The sequence below is a fragment of the Brachypodium distachyon genome, chromosome 2 (assembly GCF_000005505.3).
Source record: "Brachypodium distachyon strain Bd21 chromosome 2, Brachypodium_distachyon_v3.0, whole genome shotgun sequence".
Lineage (NCBI taxonomy): Eukaryota > Viridiplantae > Streptophyta > Magnoliopsida > Poales > Poaceae > Brachypodium > Brachypodium distachyon.
Window position 1 is genome coordinate 14,200,105 of NC_016132.3, and position 14,312 is coordinate 14,214,416.

The window sequence follows — 14,312 nt, forward strand, 5'->3', positions numbered from 1 at the left end:
CTCTTGTTGCTCACAGAGTCCTGGGATTTGCATCGGGTGCATTGGACCGGCTGGCGGCGGGCGCAACTTGTGTTCTGATTCTCGCGGCACGGACCGGTCCATCCATCCGTGAGATCTCTCGCCGGGAATCATATCTGCATAAAAGCCATAGGAAAGATGCAGGATTCCATTTGATATTTTTTAACCATCGGAGCAAAGCTTCCAGGGAGATGCTAGCTAAGGTGAACAAAAATGCAATCTTCTTCCAGGATTACATGGAACACTGAATAAAAGGTGTAGACCTTTCTTCTTCCTTTCTGCAATCAAAATTGGAATCTCTACTCTCGAGTACCGAAAGCTGAAGCTTGTTTTGAACATGTCATTTTGTAAAATGGGTGTTCGACAAAAAAAAAATTGTAATATGGGAGATACTAGTCTGACCACACAGTGTTGTCGCCTTCAAATAAAAAGGGGAGATGGAGAAAAGAAGGCATATATATTGTGCAGAATACATTATCTTCTTGCATGACTAGCTTTCTATCTACAGATATGTTTCTGGTTCTCAGAAAAAAAATCATCCATCCATCTGATGTGGAAGCTCCAGCCAGCCTGGAATATTTATATGGTCAACTTTCTCCTCAATGAATTAGATCCTTAAGCAGTACAACATCTTTGAATAAGCTACGGTAAGCCAATATGCTTTGAAGCCCTGAGCCATCATTAGTTGGTATCTTCTTTGCCAGCAGCTGGCTGCTTGACGATGATGGATTCCTGTCGCCGCCAAGTAGCCTGGATTGGATTGCTGGATTCTGCCACTGCACTGCATTACCTAGAGCTGCTGGATTCCAAATCTGGTGACCCGAAAGGCCGGGATCCGGATTCGGTTCCCCCGTCTGATGATGGGGCAACTTGGCGGAGATGGGAATGGAATCATTCCAGGGGTGCTCTGGTGTCTGTTGCGTCCGGGATTCAAAGCGTCCCCCCTCCCCCCACCCCATCTTTTCCCTTGAAAAGGAAATGCGTGCAGATTCCCAATCCCATCAAAGAAGGGATTGCGAGCGTGTGGCATACACACCAAGGAAAATTAACGAAGTGTTAAGCTAGTGTTTTTGTTTATTGCCACAACATCGACCTTGATTACCAGTTTGGGTTTTCTCTATCTATTGCCCAACTTTTGGGTGTATTTGTTGTTGGGATAGCCAAGTTAATCTATAAAGAAGTTGGCCAGATTAAGAGAAATCGGCAATGATAATATGTTACTTGGCATTGACCTCAAACAGGTCCTAAATCACATATTATTGTCCCCATTCGTCCAACAAAATAACTCAGCTTACAAAACTTTCAGACACATGTGAAATCGTTCATAGTACAACGTATAACAAAAACAGCTAGCCATTTGAGTTGCCGTCTAGCTGGCCATTCAAAATTTAGCAGTAGAGCAACAGGCAAACATTCAGCAGGAGCCATGCCAGTTGCAGAACTACTCAATGCGGGGATTTGCCTGCCTTCTTCCCACCCTTCCCTCGCCCGCCTCCTTTCCTCTGGCCGGCAGCTCCCTTCTTCCCCTTGCCACCTTTGGCGCCTCCTTTGCCGCCCTTCCCCTTCTTCCCCAACCCGCTGGTCCTCTTGTCCTTCTTCATCCGCGGATCCACCAACACCTTACCCTTACCAGCCCTGACCTGAACCCCCTTCTTTGCAACAACATACTCCTTCTTAGGCTTCTGGGTCGTCACCGCCTTCTTGTAGATCTTGTCAATCATCTTCGCCTTTGACTTCTCGTTTATGTCACTCTGGTCCGCGACAATGTCTGCCTTTTGGCGTGCCTTCTCCAGTTTCTTCATGGCAACACGCTTCTTCCGAGCTTTAGCCTCTGCTACTTTCTTGGATGGCCGGGCATCAATCTCCCTAAACTGGGCCTTCATGGCAGCTACTTCTTCACGGGTGATAGGTTTCATAGGCTGGGTGTGTCGCTTTTCATCTTCAACAAACCATTTAGGCAATCCTACATCATCAAACATGTACTTGTTGTAAGCATCGTCAAGTATCTGCTCCCTCTGCTTCTTCCTCAACATTTTATGTGCATAGGCTAGCACTTCAGCCTTTGTGTCATCATCGAGGTCCTCCTCTGGTTCATCATCCGAATCATCAGAAGATGAGGACGAGTCCTCTTCAGTCCGGACTGGTTCTGCTCGTACTATCTCAAATTCATCCTCTTGCGAGCGCTGTGCTTTAGCCAGTTTCTCCTTCTTTCCTGAATCCATCTGTGCTTTAGCCCGCATCTCCTTTCCTGAATCCATCTTTTTCAAATTCTTACGTGGCTTCTCTCTTTCATTTTCACTATCACTCTGCTCAGTCAGGCCGCCAGCCCCTGCTTCTGTGAACACATCCTGACTGTACCACTGCTTTACAATCTGCTCTTTTGTTGGCTTCTCTGTATCTAGAGATAATAGAAGGGGATTGGTGTCTTCATCTTGATCTTGATCTTCATCAGAAACTTGATCCATGTCAACATCATCACCATCATCTTCGCCTCCCTATCAAGTTGTAGCATAATAAGAACATCTACTATCATATATCTTCCGGTAGTTTACACTTTTTATAATCTAGACAAAAGAACAGAGCAAGCTAAGTCCTTTATCTACTGCAAGAATGTGTGTTCAATTGCTATTTTGTTGAGGTGACTTTCATGCTGATTAGAGTCAGATATTACCTCTAACAATTCTGCATCAGCATCGGTATTGATTCTCTTGGCACGTTTACGTTCTTGTTTTACTTCCCCGCCCTTTTTAGTCACAAAACGCTCATAAGCTTCATCGAGCATTTCCTCGAGTTGAGCATCATACCTGGTTTGAAATATACTGTGTTACACAGATATCTCTTGGACTTGCAGAAAATTTTGAAATGGTACAAAATTGTGACCGATCTACTGCACTATCTATTGATGTGGGTGTCTGAAAATTTACCTTTGCTGCTCTTCATCAGAATCCATTTCCTCATCAGAGTCTTCATGAGTTTGAGTCTCTTCATCCTCACTGTCTCCAATGCTATCTTCCACATTAAGCTCTGTTGACTCTAGAGCTTGAAGTCCTTTTCCACCCTATAAAAGAGTACCCATGAAAACCACATATATATATCACTGAGTTCACAAGCACAAACTTATTACAGGCTAAAAGTTATATCATACCGGGAAGGAAACTTGAGATAAATCTGAACGGAGCCAAAATTACTTTTCAAAGTGTGTTTAACTATCTCTCAAAAAAAGTGTGTTTAACTAATATAATAAAGGCTAAATGGCTAAGTAAAAACTACAGGAGCAAGAATGTTGCATTTTCTCAGGTGCAAGGCAGATAGGCAGAAATGACTAAAGAATGAGTAGGATACCTTTATAGCATCAATTGAAAACAGGTCAGGATCACAGTATCCATCTTCTGTAGCATCAATTTGCATTCCTGTTGCCTTACGTGCTTTATCCTGGAATGAGGACTTACATATTAGCACACAATTCAAACTGACACGACATGCAGCAAAGATTACATTTATGTTTCATGGTGTAAATACCTTTGCGCGACGTCTTGATAGACGTTTCTTCTCTCTCCTTTTCTTTCTATCAATGACACTCGTCAATTCTTCCATTTCCTGTAAAAGTTGGTCATCATCTTTGACCTTGGCATCCAACGTGGTACCATCAGCCTTTGGGGTAACTTGAGAAGATGCTGAGAGTGCTTTCCTTATGCGTATACGCCATCTAACATAATTGTACAACAGTATGATATGAGATCGACAGGACCAATCTCTGTACATGTCTAACCGGAAGACATGTTTGGATAGTCATAATCTTGAATAAATTAAAGAAAATAATATAGGAGAAAGATACTCACTTCAATATATGCTTGAAGCTATTTTTGTCTAGCACATATAAATCCTCACAGAGGTGTTTTATCTGGCACAAAGCAAAGAGTACAAGCAGCCTACGTTAAAACTGTGATAGAATACAAGTTAGGCAGTAGACATACAAAGCAATGACATTATTCCAATACCTCCTCAGTAGTAAGCTCATGATTCTTGATAGGTAGTGACGCTGGATCTTCAAATGAAATTGCACCAAAAGAACCAAGAAACTCGATCGGTGTCTGAGCTTCAGACCATATAAAATCTGATGCCAGACCAGCTTTCCCCAATACCGTTTCTCCTTCTCCATACCTACATAAATTGTATACGACAGGAATTTTAAGAAGCATATCTCCCATCAAACTGGACTATAATTCTAAATTTGGAACTACAGATCCTATAGATACAAAAAGTAGGTACATCTAATTTTAGTTCTTGTTTACAAAAGGCAATAGGCAAAAGGCAAAGTTACCACACTCAAATTTGAAATGCTTAGCTGAGTAGTTATCTTTGAGTAAAGATTAGCTAAAACAGGCGTCAAAATAATGCTTAGTAAGTTAAGACCAATCAGATTGCAACTGGATGAACTACTATGATACTGCCAAATGTGTTGTTACCCTGAGAGTGGAAGTGGGCAGGAAATGGCAGATAAGGATATATGTTAGTATTTGATTATATCCTAGTACTCCACTGTCATGGACACTGATGAATGGACCAATAGAACCAGTCACTGTACCAGAAATTACCTATTGGGGTTTAACCAATAAAAGTGATAAAATTATAGAACTAGTAATGTTTAATGTTCTCTAAATCATATTTAGTTATTCCCTGCATGCTTACCTATAGTACAACACACTAAAATACAAGTAAAATATTGTAGCATGACCCAGATCCCTCAAGCATATGTTGAGACGTAAAAGGAAAACAGCAGTACAGAAAAAGAAAAGAAAAGAAAAGAACAGGCAAACCTCAGCAAAATAGTTACTTACCCAGAACGTTCTCTCTTTTTCTTTCCAGGATTAGTTATATCCCTAGGCTGCATAAACCACCACAAAAAGGAACATTAACGAAATGCTTGACGCAGAAAATTAGAGAAAATCAAGCTGGCGGCTGTGAAAAATATTTCAACATACCACGCTCTTCTCTTCATCCACACTGAACAAGTGCTTTATATCAAGAAGTTCTGGTTGAATCTTTGCAGGGGCTTTATATTTCTGACAGATAATATAAATTTCAGCAGACGTGGAACGACTGGCTGTTGGTTTAGTCGCCTCAACCTTCTCAAATAGCTGCAAGTGGGTACATTTCATGCATCAATTAGCTACTATAAAATAGATACATAAACAAACACTTAAAAAAACCTTTGGCCAATACACACCTGTTTGAGACAGAACATGATAGCATTGTAATCTTGAGACCTGAAGACCTGTTGAAGGAAAAAAGAACAGCTGATATGATAAATGTACTTCACATCAGGGAACAACATAAATAATCATTTGTAGTTAATGGATACATTCCATAGCGGACTGAAGAACTAAAGGGGATGAGTCTCAATAAACACACGAACAATATATTTTCATCACATATTTGCACTTTTGCAGTGAAGAAGATAACTTCTACTCGCGAGACAAATGCCTGATACCTGATATATATTCTGTAATGCCACGATTACACCTACCTAAAACGAGACAACATTAGCGGTGTACGTTTTGTTACCTTGGTGACGAAGGTGCCCTTGGGGGCGAGGAACATGGTGGCGAGGCGCACGGAGTCGATGACGAGCGCGGACTGCGTGGTGGCCTCCTGCGCCCACGCGCCACCGACGTTGGGCGACCCGTCGTGGAGGACGACGTCGAAGGCCCCGACGCCCTTGGAGTCCATGAGCTTCCGTATGGACGACCGACACTTGGTGGTGGTGATGTCCTCCGTGAGGGAGTGCGCGCCGCGGATGGGGCGGATGGGCACGAGGTCGACGCCGACGACGAAGGCGCCTACGGGGGCGTGGTTGACGGCCACTTGGACCCATCCGCCGGGCGCCGCGCACAGGTCGAGCACGGCGCGCGCCGTCGGCAGGAAGCGGTACCGCGCGTCGAGCTGCAGCAGCTTGAAGGCCGCCCGACTCCGGTACCCTTGCTCCTTGGCGAGGTGGTAGAACTTGTCCTGCCTCTGCTTCCCCTTCGCCTTACCCATGGCTGCTGCTAATCGCCGCCGCCGACGAGCCTTCTCAGAGAGGGAGGGAGGAGCAGCACTAGGGTTTTGGACCTGGGTTTTGCTCGGCCGCTTCGGTCTTTTTGTCATGAGCTCCGCGGCGGTTTAACCGCAATGGACTAATGGGCTGAAAACTGGGTCCTCTTCCGAGTTGGGCCTGGTCCAGGCCCTTTTCTTATTTTGGCCTGGGCCGGGAGCAAATCAAAAGGCTTCGTCGTCTCCTTCTTCGTTCTCTCTTATCTCCTTCCTCCCATTGCTGCAAGCGCGCAGGAACCATACTGCTGCCCACTTCCTCCTCTCTTCCTCGCAATGGAGCTAGGCCTCGCGCTCCGGCTCCTGGCGCCGCCGGCGTGTCGCTCCCGCCGAGCTGTTCTTACTCCGCCGTGTGGAAGCAGCGTCCGAGCCGCGAGGCGCGAGCGGTGGGCTGGGGCTGTGTCGTCGAGTGGGAGCTTGACCTATTCGGCAGTTGAAGAGGAGGTGGAGGAGGAGGAGGAGGAGGAGGAGAGTGATACGGAGGTGATGAGGCCGCGTCTGGAGCTCATCGAGAAGCCGGACCGGAGCCTGGCACTGCTGGACGAGTACGAGTCGGAGGAGCTGGGGACGTCTCAGTGCGCCAATCACCGCAGCGGTGAGGCTTCTGTGCTTGCTAATTTGCTATATTTGTACTTTGTTTGAGTGCCTCCTGCAAGAAGTTCTGAACAGGCTTCCGAGAGAATTATAAGAGGAAACATTTTGTCTGGTTTAGAATTCAAAATGAGATTACTATGCATCTCAACAATTTGGCAACTGGCGTGCTACAACATTGTGTGTCTGATGTGTGTTTCCACAGGTTACGTTGCTGTGTTGGGGAAGCCGAATGTTGGCAAGAGCACCCTCATAAACCAAATTGTTGGTCAGAAGCTTTCGATTGTAACAGATAAACCACAAACTACGCGTCATCGCATTCTTGGCATATGTTCTGAACCTGAGTACCAGGTATGACCTTTTAGTCTCTAAGTTCCCTGTAGAATTCAATTGAATGCAATGTGAATTGATATATCCTCGGTGGTTTCTCGTCATGTGGAGGGTATAAGGATGATTTCTCACTGCTGATCTGAGTTATCATTTAGTTTGCAGATAATACTTTATGACACGCCGGGTGTCATTAAGAAGGAAATGCACAAGCTAGACTCGATGATGATGAAGAATGTTAGGAGCGCTATTGGTAATGCAGATTGTGTGCTTGTTGTCGTTGATGCTTGCAAAGTGCCTGAAAAGGTATTTTCTACAAAACTTAAAGAACCAAATGAATATGTTGAGTCTACCTTGCATGACTTCACCTCTGATTTTAGATAGATGATATGCTGGAAGAGGGTGTGGGAAACAAAGATACCCCGGTTCCTATCGTATTGATACTGAACAAGAAAGATATGATAAGACCAGGAGAAATTGCAAAAAGACTTGAGGTAAGAAACTTCTACAAAAGCGAGGAGATGATTTTCGTGCTTTTCTGTATATGCAAACATTATTTATTTCTTGACAACCTTTTTTTTCAGTGGTATCAGAAATTCACTAATGTGGATGATGTTATACCAATAAGTGCTAAATTTGGTCATGGAGTGGACGATATCAAGGAGTGGATATTGTCAAAGCTTCCTCTGGGTCCTGCTTACTACCCCAAGGTACCAGCATGGAAGATGCAAAAAGTTTCATAGCATCTTCCTGCATATTTTTGTCAAGCGTTCTCCTTGTCATGTGAACCTGGCAAATCAAGTATTATGTGCAACGCAACTTAGTTTGCATGAACCTTTTTTTCTTTCGTTGGTCTTAAGCTGCAATAAATGAACACTTTTTGTTCGTATGAATTAATCAGCAGTTCTGTCATGTTGGTCAAGAATCTGAGCCTGGTTGCTAATGTGCTTGTGCCATATTTGTATCCTACAAATGTTGTTTACTTGTTTTGATCAGTCTTTTACTGAGATGTAGTAATAAATCAACTGTGCATTGATGTGAGTTCTGTTTACCATAGAACCATAAGTTGCAGACTAAGACCAGAAACTACTCCTATCTTATAAGCGAAGCATAGTTTTGAGAATGTTACCATCCAGTGATGGCTTTATAAGCTGACTCTTTGAACTAACAACCATGATAATTGAATTAACACATTTGTAACTTCCTGTTGCAAATCAGTTGTGAGGAAATATTTTTCAGAATAGAGAATACGGATTTTGTTGACCTCTGTACTTGAAATCATAGTGTTACCCTTTGTTGGCTAGATGTTGTTTTACAGTTTTGTTGTATATCTATTGAACGGAGTTAGAAATATATGCTCTGTGATCTGCAACATGTGTTGTGTCCTTGCCATGAGTTCACTTTGATGTTTAAGCTACAGCCGGTAAGTCATTAATTATTATTTTATGTTCTTGTTCCAGGACATAGCTAGTGAACACCCTGAGAGATTTTTTGTTGGGGAGATTGTAAGGGAAAAGATTTTTCTTCAATATAGGCAGGAAATTCCATATGCATGCCAGGTATATCTTTTGGTGATTTAGTGTAGAAGCTTATCCATTTTGCTAGCTTTTGTGCCTGATGTAACTTTTTATTATGACAGGTCAATGTGATAGGTTATAAAAGCAGGCCTAGCGCCAAGGATTTTATTCAAGTTGAGATACTTGTCGAGAGGGAATCACAAAGAAGCATAATCCTTGGGAAGGTAAAACAGTTAACTAACCATATCTGTGCATGCTGGAATATTTAGGATATTTCATAACTACAAGTTTAAATGAATCGAGCATAACAAGAAATTGAAGGATTTCTTGCAAAATGCCATTTTGGGAATTTCGTGCAAAAGCTTTTCTTATAGCATTTGGAATATATGAAATAGATGAAATAGAATTTAAGGTTCACCTTTTCTATGAAAGATTAAATTGGTTATTCGAAAAAGGAACAAGGCCAAAAATAAGGGCATATATGATATATTTGGTGAAACAAAGCAATTCTGTGAAACCATCCTAGCTAAAATATTTTAACAGACAGAAGGACGCTGCACTATGTTTCTCAAATGCAGGACGGGAAAGCTATAAAGACATTGGCGACAGCATCACGGCTTGACATTGAGGACTTCCTTCAAAAGAAAGTTTATCTTGAGGTCATAACTTGTTCCTTTCTTTGGTAGCCATGGTCACCCCCTCTGCTGGTAGTTCTTGAGCAGTTTCTAATTGCCACATTTTATGTCTTGAACAGATAGATGTCAAGGTGAAGGAAAACTGGCGACAAGATGAACGGCTTTTGAAACGTTACGGCTACGGTGGGGAGATCCAAGCGCTATGAGTACAACTGTACAAGTAAGCATGATGTCTGCTTATCAGATCCTAAGAATAGGAAATAGCCCAGATTTTTCTTCTTCTTTTCGTTTCCCTTTTGTTGAACGAGGTCTAGTCCATTTAGGTCAAGCCTTTACTAGTGAGGTACTGTTGCCAAAATTTTGTCGTACGTCTGGTTTTGGTGTATCATGTGATTGTTCTTGTTTCTAGGTAGATATAAACCATTTTTGGGTCGAAAATCGAGTCTCGAACAAACTCATCTCATATTCTCATCAATCTAACACAAATTTTTGTTACTCCAAAAGGAGCTGCTGCTACAGAAGAAAGAAAAAGAAAATGCCGGGCAAAAAAAAAATTGACCCCGTCGATGAAGAGCTAAGATTTTTTTTTTGCAAAACTAAACTCATGACCCAAAAACTAAAATAAACCTTCCAAGCAATGCAAAGACTGCAGCTAGACAGTCTTGATCGCCTTGCCGTTATGCTATCCTACTCGTCGTCTCTACTACAGCTATCACCGCCTCCGCTCGCCATGGGCTGCGCCGTGCCGGTGCTCCCGCTGCTGTTGCCGATGTAGGACGTGATGGCGGCCGCGAGCACCCTGGTGAACTGTGGGTCGGACGCGATCACGGCCGAGGCTGCACTCACCGTGTCAGCGAGCTGCGCGCCGCCGCCATCCACCGTTGCCTTGCCATTGGTGCCGGCCACGGCCTGTACGGCGGAGAGCTTTGCCTGATCGTAGAGCTTCTGCCCGAACAGCTGTGGCAGCACCACTGGCCTCGCCGCCGCCTCCGCCAGCGCCTCCTTGAGCGGTGGAGGCGCCGTGAGGTCGAGCGTGACGGTGGGGAATGGCGCAGAGGCGGAGATGGTGGCGACGCTGGAGGGCGAGCAGGGCAGCACGGCGCGTGCCATGAAGTTGGACCCTGCCATGATCCCCCCGGCGGCGTCGGCGCTGGGCATGGATCCGGAGAGCAGCATGGTGGCGGCAGCGGCCGTGGTGGTAGCCATAGCCATGGCGGCGGGGGGCAGCGGGTGGTTGTGGTTCCCTTCGTACGTCGTGATGAGCACCGTCCTGTCTTCGGCGCACCTCTGCACCTGCTTCCGCACCGGGCACCCCGCCGCCATCGTGCACCGGTAGTATGCCCGCGGGCACGGGTTCCCCTTCGCCATCTTCTGCCCGTACTTCCTCCATTGGCACCCATCGCTGATCTGCATAATCAAATAAACATCATCTCACAGCTTCTTGATTCGATTGGTTTGTTGGAAAGACGAGGAGGAGGGCGTTGCTTGATTTACCATGGCGGCTTCGGAGCGAGCACGGACTGAGACGCGGGCCTTGCGCATGGTGGCGGCGGCGGCAGCCTCGGGCGGCTGCTGCTGCACCGTTGGCGCCGCGGGCTCGGGGACGCCCTTGATTCCAGGGGGGAGGAATTTGGGGACCTTGCCGCCGGGGAGCCAGCAGCTCTGCTGCTCCGGGTCGCTGCTCCCACCTGCGCCGGCGGCTGCCCTGCTGTCATGGCCGCCGCCGCCGTGGTGGTGGTGGTAATCGAAAGCCGGCGGCACGGGCACGAGATCGGCCGCCTTGCTGCCGATGACCATGCCATCAACTCCGACTGGATTGCTGGACGACGGCGCACAGTCGAGGCTGCCATTGCTGGCCCTGGCTGGCAGCGGCGGTGGCTCGTCGGGCGCGGAGCCGAGGCTGATGAACTGCCGCGGCATGTTAAGGGCCGTGGTCGTCGGCAGCGGCAGCTGATCCAGGTGGTGGTGCTTGTCCGGGTCGAGTAGCTCGTGAACCCTGTGGCCGCCATGGCTGCTGCTGGACCTCTGCTGCTGCTGCTGGAGGTGGGTGAGGTGCATGTGGAGGGAGTTGCACTTGCTGTTGGCGCTGCTCAGCATGCTCTTCAGTCGCTTGTTCTCCTCTCTCACCCGCGCAAGCTCCGATTTCGTCGCTGCCAACTGCTCGAAAAAATAGGACTTCATTCAGTATTCGCTTTTGCTAGTAGTGTTTTCTGGTTGCACGATTTAAAAAAAATCCCAATCATCTAAAAAGATGTTTTTTAAAGAGGGTAATATTTGTTTGTCAAATGGGGTGACTTAATTTTGAGATGGGATATCACGGGAAATGGTTGAATGTTGATGTGCATAGACTAAGAAATGTGGTTTACAAAAAAAATTAGTCAACTAGACAACCTCGACATTAATTAGTGTAGTCACATGTTTTTCTCTGGTGGTTTTGCTATTTCTACTATTTTTAAGTCGATTCTAACAACCGTTTCATCCAATTATTGAGGTTCGTGCAAATTTTATGGAAATACAAATGATGAGAAAATGTTAATCGAGCGCCTATGATTGTTGACTGATAAATAAACAGCTGTAATTTGTAAATGAGATAGTGTCAATTTCCTTAACCAACGTTTTCAAAAGTTGATTTATTTATTTATTTTCCTATCTAATAACGACATAGGAGATAAGTGGTCTTGAATCGTTAAAAGAAAATTATCTAACGGCAACGACGACCGTGAAACGTGAATTGGGAGAAAATTAAGTAGCACTGAGATCAGAGACGAACAATGAACGAGAACCAAGTCAACATTGTTTGTGTTGGTTCCATCTGTCTTACTATTTGTCACAAAATGTAGATTTATCTCGAAGGGAGTTCCTCATTTCTCACGTAACGTACCTCGGCTTTGGCCTCCATGTAGTGATGATGATCAAGTTCGTCGTTGGAGGAGACGCCGCCGTCGTCGACGGTGGACTCCTCGCTGCCGCTGTTCCTCCTCACCGTCGTCCTCCTCCCCACGTGCAGCCCCATCTGCAATCAACAACAACAAACACAACCAAATCCGATCCCACAATTCGCTCATGAGATCAAATCACCTCAAATCAATGCAATGTGATGCAAAATTAGACAAAAATTCAATATCACGTACGTCGATTGTGAGGTCGTCCCCATTCTTGATGCCGAGACCGTCGTCGTCCCCGGCGCCGGCAAGCTCCTTCCTGTCGCGCTTCTCCTTGCGCATCTCCGTCTCGAAGAAGTCCATCTCGCCGACGCTGCCGCGCTTCACGCCCGCGACGAAGCCCGACGACGGCCGCGACTCCATCGACGACGGACGCACGAGATTCAAAGAATCAAGAATCAATTAATCAACAGATGGCCGGCGGCGATGGAGGAGGACTCCATCGATGGATGGATGGATGGGAGTGGAGGCGTGGTATAAGAAGGTGGCGGGGGAGGACGCGTGGCGACGGATCTGGAGTCCACCGCCATTATAATAGGCAGCAGTGCATGCTGGCGACTATTGACCTGACTCACCCAGGCATAGGATGCGAGTAGTGGAGATGCAAGTCAGAGTCTCGGAGAGGAAGTCCGCCGCGCGTCTCCTAATGCATGCATGCGTTCGTGCGCGGGCGAGGCGGGGAGAGCGAGTGATCCGGCGGGGAGAAGAAAGCTGGATCGGTCAGACTGTTATGGACCAGGATGCGCAGCTGACCGAGTGATCGCCGGGGCGACCATTCCAAGCTCTCTGTTCGTTCGTCGCCCCCACGTACATCGGTTGACTATTTCTAGACTCGTAAAACTAGAGACCTCGACACGTGAAGCCGCGTGCGTGAGCCAATGCATTGTGCCAGTTAGAAATAGTCATTTCTCGATGGTTTTAGAATTTTGCACAAACGTGTCTTCTTTTGCCGTATGTGGTGTGGGTGGGTGTTACTCTGCTCGTCAAGTATTTCTTTGGGATAGAAGATTTTACTAATTGTGCCGATAAAAGCTGTTGGGACTTGTATATATCTAAATCCATACACCCAAAAAAAAACATCTAGATCCATCACTCTGCATAAAGGGCGACTATTTGGTGAAAACCATTTTGGGACGAAAATTCCTTGAATACCAGTGTAACAACATTATGTATTCCATTTGTTGCAGAAAAAAAACATGAGAAAAAATGTACAAATATTATGCGGATCTTGCCTCCAAACTGCAAATACTTCCAAGCAGTTTGCTCTATTTCTATTGTCATGTCTAAGCAACAAGAAGTCAGAAGAGAAAGATACACTAGTAACTTTTACCAAAAATCAATTATATTTGCATTAGAAGGGTCAAAATAGAAATTCCGGAACATATTAATCCATGATTTTTTTAATGTGAATGAATCCCTTTTGAATTAAAGGAACGAAACCTTAATACTTCCTCCGTCCTGAAATAAAATAAGTGACATGAATTTGTATAAGAATTTATATAGATTCACGTCACTTATTTTGGGACGGAGAGAGTATTGAATTACTTCGGATTGCATTTCTACACCACAAATCTGTAGGGTATCCAGAAAGAAGTTAGACCTCATTTTTTTCTTTTAAATCCACGTGTTTCAGCTTCGAATTACCATATAATTCAAGAAGTCATGACATTTTAAGAAGGATGCCATGACATTTTAATAATATGTTTTTCCTACTTTTGCATTTTGGGAATCGTATGATCGAAGACATTCTGATCACTCAAATGCACATGCATCAAAGAGAGAGCAGAAGACTAGGAACAATTCATCTTGCGACATGTGGCCAGGTCCACTGTATTTTACTCGTGATTATTGTTTTTCTTTTCTCTCTCTGATACTTTGAAATTAATTGGTTAGTTTTGAGAGCTACTCTAGCCACGTATCATATGAGTAGGACTATTTATTTCTCAAAGGTGGGAACCCACCTCGTCCTTGGGCCAGGAATGTTTCAGGAGACACAGGCACCTCGAGGGAAAACAGCCCCGCCATCCCGGGAAGGCCTCAATCCCCGCCAAGGTCTGGGTTTCACTGCATCAGATAAGGAAGACCTCTGATTTCTCCAGGTCGGTTCTCAGAGGGTCGCCGAAGTTGTTGAGGATGGTGTGAAGGTCCTCTGGTGACCAGAGAAAATACCCGTTGAGACAGCCTGGCCAAAC

The 14,312-nt window shown here is 45.3% G+C and overlaps 3 protein-coding genes across 3 annotated transcripts; 1 reads left to right on the top strand and 2 right to left on the bottom strand.

Moving 5' to 3' along the window:
• Positions 1-1,220: 1,220 nt before the first annotated feature.
• LOC100838173 (adoMet-dependent rRNA methyltransferase spb1) lies at positions 1,221-6,141 on the bottom strand. Its single transcript, XM_003567817.4, has 11 exons — positions 5,584-6,141; positions 5,246-5,293; positions 5,001-5,156; positions 4,857-4,903; positions 4,017-4,179; positions 3,858-3,919; positions 3,538-3,724; positions 3,361-3,450; positions 2,943-3,076; positions 2,690-2,822; positions 1,221-2,513 (listed from the first exon to the last, which is right to left on the bottom strand). The coding sequence occupies exons 1-11, from the start codon at positions 6,055-6,057 to the stop codon at positions 1,464-1,466; spliced, it is 2,544 nt and encodes an 847-aa protein (XP_003567865.1). The 5' UTR covers positions 6,058-6,141; the 3' UTR covers positions 1,221-1,463.
• Positions 6,142-6,337: 196 nt separating this feature from the next.
• Positions 6,338-9,590, top strand: LOC100839087 (GTPase ERA1, chloroplastic). Its single transcript, XM_003567820.4, has 9 exons — positions 6,338-6,703; positions 6,905-7,050; positions 7,192-7,332; positions 7,407-7,520; positions 7,611-7,736; positions 8,487-8,585; positions 8,666-8,767; positions 9,122-9,202; positions 9,298-9,590. Exons 1-9 carry the CDS (start codon positions 6,385-6,387, stop codon positions 9,382-9,384), a joined length of 1,215 nt encoding a protein of 404 aa, XP_003567868.1. The 5' UTR covers positions 6,338-6,384; the 3' UTR covers positions 9,385-9,590.
• A 28-nt stretch (positions 9,591-9,618) lies between these two features.
• LOC100826643 (probable WRKY transcription factor 31) lies at positions 9,619-14,262 on the bottom strand. Its single transcript, XM_010232710.3, has 4 exons — positions 12,310-14,262; positions 12,060-12,191; positions 10,673-11,335; positions 9,619-10,585 (listed from the first exon to the last, which is right to left on the bottom strand). The coding sequence occupies exons 1-4, from the start codon at positions 12,481-12,483 to the stop codon at positions 9,866-9,868; spliced, it is 1,689 nt and encodes a 562-aa protein (XP_010231012.2). The 5' UTR covers positions 12,484-14,262; the 3' UTR covers positions 9,619-9,865.
• Between the last annotated feature and the right edge of the window lie 50 nt (positions 14,263-14,312).

Coding starts and splice junctions, on each gene's coding strand:
- LOC100839087 (XM_003567820.4), top strand. CDS start 6,385: ATGGAGCTAGGCCTCGCGCTCCGGCTCCTGGCGCCGCCGGCGTGTCGC. Junction 6,704..6,904: donor GTGCGCCAATCACCGCAGCG/GTGAGGCTTCTG, acceptor GTGTTTCCACAG/GTTACGTTGCTGTGTTGGGG. Junction 9,203..9,297: donor AAAAGAAAGTTTATCTTGAG/GTCATAACTTGT, acceptor TGTCTTGAACAG/ATAGATGTCAAGGTGAAGGA.
- LOC100838173 (XM_003567817.4), bottom strand. CDS start 6,057: ATGGGTAAGGCGAAGGGGAAGCAGAGGCAGGACAAGTTCTACCACCTC. Junction 3,920..4,016: donor ATGAGCTTACTACTGAGGAG/GTATTGGAATAA, acceptor GCTTTGTGCCAG/ATAAAACACCTCTGTGAGGA. Junction 3,077..3,360: donor TTTCAATTGATGCTATAAAG/GTATCCTACTCA, acceptor ACTCTTTTATAG/GGTGGAAAAGGACTTCAAGC.
- LOC100826643 (XM_010232710.3), bottom strand. CDS start 12,483: ATGGAGTCGCGGCCGTCGTCGGGCTTCGTCGCGGGCGTGAAGCGCGGC. Junction 11,336..12,059: donor ACATGGAGGCCAAAGCCGAG/GTACGTTACGTG, acceptor TTTTTCGAGCAG/TTGGCAGCGACGAAATCGGA. Junction 10,586..10,672: donor CTCGCTCCGAAGCCGCCATG/GTAAATCAAGCA, acceptor TTGATTATGCAG/ATCAGCGATGGGTGCCAATG.